An 11,648-nucleotide genomic window follows, 5' to 3' on the forward strand; every position below is an offset into this window, starting at 1 on the left:
AAGCTCTTGATGAGTGTTAATTGAATTAAATTGATCTGATTCTTCATCAGCAAGAGGTTGAGAGCCCTTCTAGAAGATCATGAAGAACCCATATACTAAACTGTTTGTTGAAGTTTTAGAAATTTATGTGATGAGGGAGCAGGTGGATCTTAAGATTGAGAGCTGACTGGAGAAATTATCTAATCTAACATGTTCATTTTACATGTAAGTAATCTAAGGCCCTCTTGAGTACCATACATCACATATTAATTTTATTTTCTCCATGTGGTAGGTGAAAAAAAAAGATGTGATTTCTTTAAAACATTTGAAATATCTGTGATTCAGTCACTCTGTGTGTGTGTGCGTGTGTGTGTGTGTGTGTGTGTGTGTGTGTGTACTACAAATCCTCTATGTAAGTAGGTACAAATTCTAGTAGTCAGTCTTTGAAAGTTCTGGTGGCTGGAAAATTCACACTGGATCCATCTTATTGATCAGCTTCTCTGACTTTAGCTAAGCTGGTCCTCAAATGATAGACATACAGTTTTGAAGAAGCCTCTCTAGCTCCTTTAGGTATTCTAATGGCATTGTCTTCAAAAGCCCCCAGGGACCTCTTTCCACCATGGTGAAGCATTGGAGGAGATCAAAGTGGTGGCTGTATTTGAGAATTTAATATTGTGTATGCATATACATAGAATGTGAATGTCCTTCCTTTTTTGTTAGATCTATAATTTCATTGATGTAGGGAACAACTAATAAGGAAAATCCCTCAGCCTTTTATGGGTATTGACTCTGAGACTATCTAATCTTTAAAAAAATTACCTGGAGTAGTGAAATTTTTATTGACTTACCCAAAGTAACACAATCAGAATGGATGAGAGGCAGTATTAAAACCTTAGTCTTCCTAAAAGCAAAGCCAGCTGTCCATCTACTATACTGATTCTCTTTATATATCCATACCAAGTCATTACAGGCAACCATATATAATAGTTCCTTAGCTTGTAGGGCAGGTTAGGTAACTAGCAGCATTTTTTTAATTGAAGTCAATGACTAGAAATGTGCAATATACATCTTGTTGTTTGGTTCTGTCCAACTCTTTATGACCCCATGGACCATGCTGTCCATGAGGTTTTCTGGTCAAAGATACTGGAATGGTTTGCCATTTCCTTTTCCAATGGATTAAGGCAAACAGAAGTGACATGACTTGCCCATGGTCACACAGCTAGTAAGTATCTGAGGCCAGATTTGAACACAGGTCTTCCTGATTCTGGGCCCAGTGCTCTATCCACTAAGCCACCTAGCAGACTCTGCCATGTAAATTAGAAAGGAGCTAGCCAAACAAGTAGTACCCTGGGAGTCTAGAGACCTGTGCTATCCGATCACGGATACAGAGAGGCAGCAAAGTTTAATGGAAAAGACACAGCATATTGATCCAAAAGGTCTTTTCTCATCTATAAATCACAGGAATTGCAACAGATTATGTCTAAGACCTCCTCTAGCTCTTAATCCCAGGATCCTAAATAACTTTTCCATTCTGTGATGTCATCTATATATTCCTCATCTATAAAAAAAAGGACCATAGGCTTTTAAACTTTACAAAGCATTTCCCTCATAACAACCTGAGATCTAGATAGTATGAACATCATTATCCCCATTTTACAAATGAAAAAAAAAAAACTTAGGCTTTGGGAAGTTAATTTACTTGCCCAACATCACAATGAAAGCTAGTGTCAGAGCCAACATCCAAATCCAAAATCCAAATCAGGTCTTTCCTGATGTCAAATACCAGGCACTTTCCAAATGTGCACCAGCTACTCACCACGGTTATGACAAAGAAACCATTTAATATACTTTAAAGTGGCATAAAAATGTTAGTTAGAATCATAGAGTATTATTTTATTGCACTTGGTCTTGTTCTCACATGCAAAAGAAAAAAAAGGAGATTGGAATAAATGATTTCTATGGTCCCTTCCAGCTCTGAAAATGTATCAATATTGGTTTCTATGTGTATTACTCAGGGCGAACAATGAATTATTTCTTTCCAGTCATACGATTTGACCTTCTTTATGAGTGGAATTTTAAACTAAATACTGTTAAGTCAGCCTAACCACAAGTGACAGGCAAGGAGAGTGACATACTATAAAAAGGTAAGGCGAAACGACAGCACTACACATCGTCGGTCTCAGCAGACACATACCCATCAATCTCAGACTGAGGAAGAGGGGTCACCATGTCTTCTCTTAGCAACTCGCCAGCGGTGAGTACGGCAATAACCTGAACATCTTTCTTTGGGAAAGCCCAGAAAATACTTCTAACCTGGGTGTGAAAGAATATTGACCGCTTTCTATGGTAGATGAAAGAATAACATATACTTTGGATGGGAAAGGCAGAGGGGTTGGTTGTAAGCTACGTGGATGAAATAATGATCAACATGAAGAATTAGATTAAAACTGAAAGAGAACTATGCCTTAAGCTAAACCACATGGGATGTGTCATATCATGTCACAGTATCTTGTTCTCAGGTTGCAGAGAGAACTTTAATATGATACTTCTGTGGCTATACTTGCCTTTAAAATGGGTCATCCTATCAAAAATGGGTCTTTGAAGTGTGCCCTCCTGAGCTTTCTAAGCTCTTCCGTTGTATTCTTAATACAACAAATATTCGTATGTTTTTTCTTTTTTTTTTTTAGAGGGGGGAAGGCAGGGCAATTGGGGTTAAGTGACTTGACTAAGGTCACATAGCTAGTAAGTATTAAGTATCTGAGGTCGAATTTGAACTCAGGTCCTCCTGACTCCAGGGCTGGTGCTCTATTCACTGCGCCACCTAGCCTCCCAAATATTTGTATTCTAACAAGATGGGTATGGTTGTGTGTTCTCACACACATACTCAAATTCCAAATAGCTAAGTGAACTTCTGTGTTCAGTTAATTGGGTATTAGCTCTGAGAAGTTGATTATCACCCATTTCCATGCAATGGCACAAGCTATTCCTCCTACCTGGAATGAACTCCCTCCTCATCTATACCTCTCAGAAACCTTATTTTCCTTCAAGGTGCAACTTAGGAGTCTCTTGAGCTCACCTCCTCAATGAAACCATCCCCAGCCCACTAAGTTGTTACTACTCTCTCCCACTCAATTTTCTTTGTACTGTACTTATGTGTATGTTGTATTTCCCCTGTAAAATAAGAAATCCCTGGGGAAAGAGTCAGTTGAAGTTCAATAGAATGAGTACTATACTTGGCATCCAGAGACCTGTGTTTGAGGAGATCAGGCTTTGTGACCATGGGAAATTTGCTTAAGCCCTTTGAACCTCCATCTTCTTATCTTGAATATACTTACTCATCCTTTTCAGAGGGATGTGATAAAGTTTTGCAAGCCTTAAAATGTAATAGAAACCAGAAGCTATTGTTATCCAAAATCAATTTAACCACCAAGACAAATTAATGACTAAGCATCATCACTAGAATAAAGGAAAATTTGTAGTTTATTAGTATTTTGCTGAACTTAAAGCTAGGTTTTGTTTTTTTTAATTCATCTGTGAAATTGTTGGAACTCATCCCATGACTTAGCATATAATAATATAACAATTATCCAGAATTGCCAGTAGGATCTTATGATCATAGATGTAGGGCAAAAAAATGTCTTAGAGACCGTCTACTCTAACATCTTATTTTACATATGAGGAAACTGAGCCCCAGGTAGATGAAGTATTTGTCCAAGGTTGCACATGTAGTAGGGGGTAGAGGTGGAATTTGAATCCATGCCCTCTCACTTCACATTCTTAATAAGAATACCATTGTTGTTTTCTATAGTCCTGACTTCCAAGATGTGCCAACCATTTCATATAGGAGAATACAATGGTCTTCCCAATATTATACAAGGAAGGATGAGAGTTGTGTACCCAATTTTGCAGAAGTATAGATGTCATTTCTTCTCATAAAGATGAGCATGCTGATCTGAAAGTTCCCAAAAACTGGATCCGATGATCTGAGCCAACCAACAGATCATTCTGAGGATGATTCTTTTTTTATCTAGTATGGCAAGATAAGTTACAGTAGCCATTCTAAAATCTAAATTACCTCTGAAGTCAAGACTATCAAGTTAACAATTGTGCTGATCGTTTCGGGGTTTACTGTTATAGATACAGTCTGAACCTGGGGCTGGTCTTTGTAACACCTCAATAGCCAACTAGTCCAATTAATTCAGTTAAACTAATTGTTCAGTATTGCCATGTCAAAATGACCTGTAGTTTAACCAACATTTTCCCCTTTCAGTAAGCTTAATGAAAAGTAATGTAGGTATAGCCTCAGCTTAATGTTGGGTGAACAGGTCACAGATACAGATCTGAAAGGGATTCTACATGCCATTTATCCCAATACCCTAATTTTACAGATGAAGAAACAGACTCAGGAAGGTTAAGTGGCTGCCCAGAGCCATAAAGGTAGTAAGCATCAGAGATAAGATTTGAACTTTTCTCTAACTACAGACCCAGGGCTCTTCCATGCTGACTTATTTTTATTTCATCTCCCTAGGCCTTTGCTTCCCTCTAGAAAAATGAAGCCAGAATTTATAATTCTATTATACATTTAACAATATACCTCAGCCATTCAAATTAACACAGACACCACCACCCCCAACTTAGTAACTGAAGTAAGAAAATATTCTGTGAAGCAAATAAGAATTCCACTTAAATCACAAAATAGGTTGTCATTGTGCTATTCTTTAGGCCACCAACAGTCACCTTTGTCATCACCACTAGGAGAATAGAAAATAAGGAAGGAAAGTCTATGGTCCCTTAAGTTGTTCGATGGATTTATTTTTTGTTTTGATTTTTTCCCTCATCTGAAAAGATTTTGTAACTCTCCCCATGGCACTGAACATCCCTATGATCCCATGGGTATCCTAGTTACACAGATAATTTATTTATCCCCTCTTTCTCATACTTTCCTCCTTTTCTCTCCTCCAGTTCAAGTCACTGCTGCTGTTGCTGGTTCTGGTGGTCATGATGAAGACAGGAGTCTCTATGCCAAAGAGGTCAGGCTGCCCCAAAGCTGAAGGGAATGACTCTTCTCAGAGCGTGAGGATCAACATGAATATCATTAACCGAAACCAAGGCTCAAAGATATCCCCCGATTACAAGAACCGCTCCACCTCTCCTTGGGATATGTTGTAAGTAAGACCCCACCACCACAACCCCCACTGAGAGTGGTCCTTGGTCTTATACCACATATATTACTCTCCTCTAGGAGTGGAGACCCTTGTCTCTAATTTAAATCCCTGCTACTGTGGCTTAGATTCATTTCATCTTCCTTGATCACTATGGAATAGAAACAGAGAAAATGGAAGCTATTCTTCATCATACAGAAACTCATTAAGACCCTTTTAAAGTAATACCTAAATGATGTTTTCTAAAAATGATTAGAAACTTGCAGTGTCTGGAATTCGTCCCCCTTAAAGTCTTCCTCTTTTGTGTTCCCATCCTGATCGCTTTTATGCTACCCCAAGAAATCACATCTCTCTGTTTTCTCCTGTAGCCCTAATGAAGATGCCAACAGACTACCCCGCACAATCTGGGAGGCTAGGTGCCGTCACTCAGGCTGCATCAACGCCGAGGGGAAAGTGGACCACTACCTGAACTCTGTCGCCATCCAGCAGGAGATCTTGGTCCTCCGCAGAGAGTTTCCAAACTGCTCCACTTCCTTCCGACTGGAGAAGATGCTGGTGACTGTGGGATGCACCTGTGTCACCCCACGAACAGTGTCCTGAAAGCTGAGGGTCAGCTCATAGGGGGATGCCTCAGAGTCAACGAGGCTTCCAACAACAGACACCTCCCTTTAGCCACACACAAACCCTCAAGGAGCAATCCCATTTCAAACCAAATTCTATCTAGAATCTAAAGGACATTCAATCTGATTGAATTTCAAATTTTGTTCAGTCATAAGGACCATCTATCTCTATGGACCCATGTTGGCTTTTAATTTGATTTTTTGAATTTTTTAAAAGTTGATTGTATATCCTTACACCATTGAGAGCAGAAATCTCAATTTGCTGAGAGCTCTCATTTTTTTTAACATGTCTTGCCCTAAAAATCAGTGACTAGGTGTATGATTTTTTTATTATTTAAAAAGGTAAAACTTGTATTTATATGAATTATTTATGAATCTATTTATATTGCCTTAGTTTACAGTGAGAAATGAAACAATCTGATTCTTAGATTCACTAAGGAAAGCCTATTTTCTGGTTCTAAATCTGGTACTGGACTAGATGACCTATGAAGTCACTTTCAGCTGTCAGCCTGATCCTAGCATCCTGTGATCAAATGACCCCAAGGACTAGAGAGTAGGGTGAACGCATCTTCCCTTTAAGATTGGAATGGTGAGCTTTTTGTCCTTCACAGCTTCTAAGGACACACCATTGTTCCCTTTGGACTGAAAACGTTGACCGAATCTAGTTTTATATTTATTAATTTAAGTTTACCAGATGTTGATGTTGTTTTCAAAAGATAGATACCAAGTCTAATTCTATGTTCAATTCACCTCCTTGTAATTATTACATGATGAATAAAAGTTTGTAAGAAAATGTTCACCTGTTTCCATTTTTTTCTTAAATTACTTAAATTAGTTAAATTTCTTAAATTACTCAATTCCACTTGCTATATTCTTCCCTATCTAATCATTTTCAATAAGCTTTTATTATACAACTATTATGTACAAGGCACTTTGCTAAGTGCTAAAGACACAAACCAAAAAAAAGAAGGGGGGAGGTCTCTGTCCTCAAGGAGTTTATATTCTATGGGGAGTGGGGAGGTTACAGTGAGTACAGAGCATTAACAATGAGAGGGAATGGCATGAAAACTAAACCTTAAAGGACATTAGGGGTTCTAAGCATGGGGGAGAGTCTTGCAAAGGTATAAAGGCAGAGATGATATAGAAATAGAGATATGGATGTGGATGTGGATGTGGATATACATGCATACACATACATACACACACATATACACATACATATACATACATATATATTATATGTGCAAATGTGTGTGTGTATATATATGTATATACTCTGTAGACTGTTCTGCAGAGTACATGAAAGAGAATAATGTGAAATAAATCTAAGAAGGAAGGCTGGAGTCAGATTGTGACCGGCTTTAAATTTCTTTTTTTAACCACCCTCCCCCCCAAAAAAAAAAAAGAAAATCATCTTTTTATGGAGCGGTGTGCACTACCACTTTGAACAAGTTCATAACACCTTTGCCCCTCCCAAGGCCAAGTGTCTATTCTGAATAATAAATTATCTGATCAGTACCAAGCTAAAGAAATTTCAATGGTTAGAAGAATAAAAAATTGAAAAAAATAAACATAACAAGATCCTTGTATCAAATAACATATATGCAAAATTCCACACAAACCTTAAAAGACTCTACAAATGTTGACTATTATTATTGTTATTAATATTGTTCAACCAGTGCTCCTATGGCATTATATATATAGCATACTATTCCTCATTCTAATCACCATCTCTGGGACACCTTCCAGACTGCCTCTCATGAAATGTGGTGCCCAGAACCAAAGCCACTCGTCTAAATGGTACTTTGACCAAGGTGGAATATGATGGCACAATTACCTACTATTTCCTAGACTCTAAATACAGCCTGGGATATCATTAGCTTTGATATCCTCCCATGTTGTTCTGCTGATGAATATTGACCATGCTGTGCACTAAATCCCCCATATCTTTTTTTTCAAAGGAACTTTTCTGCTTTCTAGCCTTATCTCCCTCATCCTGAGTTTTGTGAGGTAGATTTTTTAAAACCAATTGTACGGGGGTGGCTAGGTGGCGCCATGAATAGAGCACCAGCCCTGGAGTCAGGAGGACCTGAGTTCAAATCGGACCTCAGACACTTAACACAAAAACTAGCCATGTGACCTTGGGCAAGTCACTTAACCCCAATTGCCCTCCAAAAAAAAAAAAGCAAAAAAAAAATAAATAAAACCAATTGTACAGTTTTACTAGTATCCCTAATGAATTTTATCTTATCCGTCTGCTTGTGAGCTCCTTAAGGGCAAGGATTATCTTTGGTCTTTCTTCATAACCCCAACACTTTGCACAGTGCACACTACCCAATAGGTGTTTAACAAAAGGCTGACTATCCCATTTGATCCAATATTGGATCTTTGCTGGTCAGGACTCTGGGTTACCTCAGCTTTGTGTAATCTATAGATTTAACTAGCAGATTCCCTACTGATCGATCACAAATAATACAAATATTACCTAATTTTATCTTCACAACTTTAGGTAGAATGTCTTACTCCTTTCCAGGCCACAGTTCTGGGGCCTGAGGGGAAAGACCCTCTCCTAGTTCTTCAGCAGCCTCTCCAAATTTTTGAAATTTGGAAAAGATGAAAAGGATTTTTTGAAAGGATGAAAAATCCCCTTCCTCCAGAGCATTAGTTTTATGGTGCTTGATACCCAGACAATAAAGGTGGAGCAGACCAAAAATACAGTCTTTTTGGTGGAGAGACTTTGCCCTTGACTTTCTAGGAGGGTCTACACAAAATACAGAATCCCATTGGTTGGCAAATGGGCTAGTGAGTAGACCTTAACATATGTATCTTGACCTTTCAGGAGGTCCTGCCAAGCTGATAAGCATACATATGAACTGAACTGATGTCAAAACATCTACATGGGCCAATAGACCAGTAGAAAGGCAGGCTGCAGACCAACAACCAGGGTCATTCACTGGTCAACTATTCATGATAATTTCCCCCTGTTAGGCAATACAGGGATAAGAAAGAATGGAGGGGCAACAAAAATAGTTGGGGGCTTTCCATATAACTGAGTCACCTCCAACACACTGGGCTTAGGCACCATAACAAGGGAAAACAAGGGTGGAGGTCCTCTAGTTAGCTTCCTATGATTAGGCAAGAAAATTTAAAATCTGTAGTTCACAGCTGTAGGGCCTAATATACAGAATTTATAAGCACTAACCCTGTGGAATTATGTCAAACAAAATAATACTGATTGGAATAAAATAGGGGTCGTCCAATTAATTATCTATCATACACTTACTCTCTTTTCTGGCCTCTTTCTTTTGAAGAGGACAAGAGGGAAGAAGAAATTTCTCTCTAAATGACCCTATAATGGCTGTCTAGGGGTGAGAACATATGGGATTTAGGATTCTGAGAATTTATCCATCTTTTGTTGTTGTTTAGTCATGTCTGACTTTTTGTGACCCTATTTGCAGTTTTCTTGGCAGAGATACTGGAGTGGTTTGCCATTTCCTTCTCCAGCTCATTTGACAGATGAGGAAACTGAGGTAAAAAAGGTTAAGTGACTTACACAAGATCACACAGCTAGTAAGTATCTGAGGCCAGATTTAAACTCAGGAAGATGAGTTTTTCTGACTCAAAGCCCACTCCATTCACTGCAATACCTAGCAGCCCTTTTCCATTTTAAGAGATCATGAATTTAGAGTTAGAAAAAATTTTAAGGGCCAACTAGAATAGCCTAAGTGCATATGTGTGTGGCAGGAGTGTTTCCTGAACTCTTGGCCCATAGATCGAGTGACTAATCAGAGGGGGATTGCAGGGATCTCTTTGCTGGTGCTGAGGAAGGATTCTTTTGCTTTGCCCATCCTTAGATCTGAGTCACAGTCCTGTGTGGTGGACCTGGAGCAAGGAGAAGCTCTGGCATGGCAGAGCTTATAGCAGCAATGGAGAGGAAATCTTCCTCAAATTCCAAGGCAGAAATGAGTGCTTGTGGTCACTCACAGACCAGAGCACAGACCAGGAAATAGATTCAGGAGAGATCATTTAAAAATTATTGGACTACCTGAAAGCCATGATCAAAAGAAGAACCTAGACACATCTTTCAAGAAATTATCAAGGAACCAGAGGGAAAAACAGAAATTGAGGGATTCCACCAATCACCTCTTGAAAGAGTTCCCAAAAGGAAAACTCCTAGGAATATTATAGCCAAATTGCAGAGTTACCAGGTCAAGGAGAAAATGTTGCAAACAGCCAGAAAGAAACAATTCAAGTATTGTAGAAACACAATCAGGATAACAAAGATTTAGCAGCTTCTACATTAAGTAATCAGAGGGCTTGGAATATGATATTCCAGAAGTCAAAGGAGCTAGGATTAAAACCAAGAATCACCTACCCAGCAAAACTGAGTATAATCCTTCAAGAGAAAAAAAAAACTGATATTCAACAAAATAGAGGACTTTCAAACATTCTTGATGAAAAGACCAGACCTGAATAGAAAATTTGACTTTCAAATACAAGACTCAAGAGAAGCATGAAAATATAAACAGGAAAAAGAAGTCATAAGGGACTTATTAAATTGAACTGTTTACATTCCTACATGGAAAGATGATATTTGTAACTCATGAGACCTTTCTCAGTATTAGGGTAGTTGGAGGGAATGTATGTGTGTACACATATATACACACACATATGTGTGTGTGTATGTATATAGACAGAGGGCACAGGGTGAGTTGAATATGAACATATGATATCTAAAAAATTAAGGAGTGAGAGAATAATGTACTGGGAGAGGTAAAACGAGAAAGGTAGAATGGGATAAATTATTCCAAATAAAAGAAGCAAGCAAAAGTTTTTACAGTAAAGGGGAAGAGGAGGAAGGTGAAAGGGAATGAATGAACCTTACTCTCATCAGATTTGGCTTAAGGAGGGAATAACATACACACTCATTTGGGTATGGAAATCTATCTTACCCTATAGGAAAAGAAGGGGGAAGGGGATGATAGAAGGGAGGGCAGATCGGGGGAGGGGATAACCAGAAGAAAACACTTTTGAGGAGGGTCAGAATCTTAAAAGACAGAATAGAATAAACGGGGGTGGAATAGGATGGAGGGAAATATAGTTAGCTTTCACAGCATGACTATTATGGAAGTGTTTTGCATGACTACACATGTATAACTTATGTCAAATTGCTTGCCTTCTCAATAAGGGTGGGTGGGGAGGGAAGAAGGGAGAGAATTTGGAACCCAAACTTTTAAAAACAAATGTTAAAATTTTTTTTTACATGCAACTGGGAAATAAACTATAGAGGCAATGGGGTATAGAAATCTATCTTGCCCCATAGGAAAATAGAGGGTAAGGGGATAAGAGAAGGAGGTGTGTGTGATAGAAGGGTAAGCAGATTGCGGAAAGGAAGCACACCGTCTTGGGGGAGGGAGAAGGGAGATATGGGGAGAAAATTTAGAACTCAAAATCTTGTGGAAATGAATGTTGAAAACTAAAAATAAATAAATTTTTTTAAAAAAGGAAAAAAAAGTCAAGATGACTAGGGATGTCCCAGGATGTAACAGATGATCTTTGTGCCTTCTATGTCTGACCAAGCTCTAAGAACCTTCTTCAGCTGCCTTCATGGCTGTTGGAACAAATTGTTCTTATCATCCCATACCACCAAAAGAAGTCTTCACATGCTTGGAGTAGACATTCCCCTAACTCACTGATGGGTGTGAGGCTTGTTAGTTACCCTCAATATGGTTTAGCCCATCTGCCAAGACAGTTCACCAAGGTGTGGCCACAGCACATGCTATAGCTTCTTGGAGCCACATGTTGGAGTTGGGCAAAAGGTAGACAACAAAGGTGGATAAGCAGCCCCATAGCAAGCCCTCACACATCACTCCTCCTTGAATTAAAT

At 38.7% G+C, this 11,648-nt stretch overlaps 1 protein-coding gene across 1 annotated transcript; it reads left to right on the forward strand.

The window, feature by feature from the left end:
• The first annotated feature begins 2,144 nt into the window (after positions 1 to 2,144).
• On the forward strand, positions 2,145 to 6,523 carry IL17A (interleukin 17A). The gene is made up of 3 exons (XM_069075303.1): positions 2,145 to 2,233; positions 4,942 to 5,144; positions 5,510 to 6,523. Exons 1-3 carry the CDS (start codon positions 2,207 to 2,209, stop codon positions 5,739 to 5,741), a joined length of 462 nt encoding a protein of 153 aa, XP_068931404.1. The 5' UTR covers positions 2,145 to 2,206; the 3' UTR covers positions 5,742 to 6,523.
• Positions 6,524 to 11,648: the final 5,125 nt, after the last annotated feature.

This window comes from Petaurus breviceps, unplaced genomic scaffold (assembly GCF_028583685.1).
Source record: "Petaurus breviceps papuanus isolate PSGF00001 unplaced genomic scaffold, PetGlider_PUasm1.0 148475, whole genome shotgun sequence".
Lineage (NCBI taxonomy): Eukaryota > Metazoa > Chordata > Mammalia > Diprotodontia > Petauridae > Petaurus > Petaurus breviceps.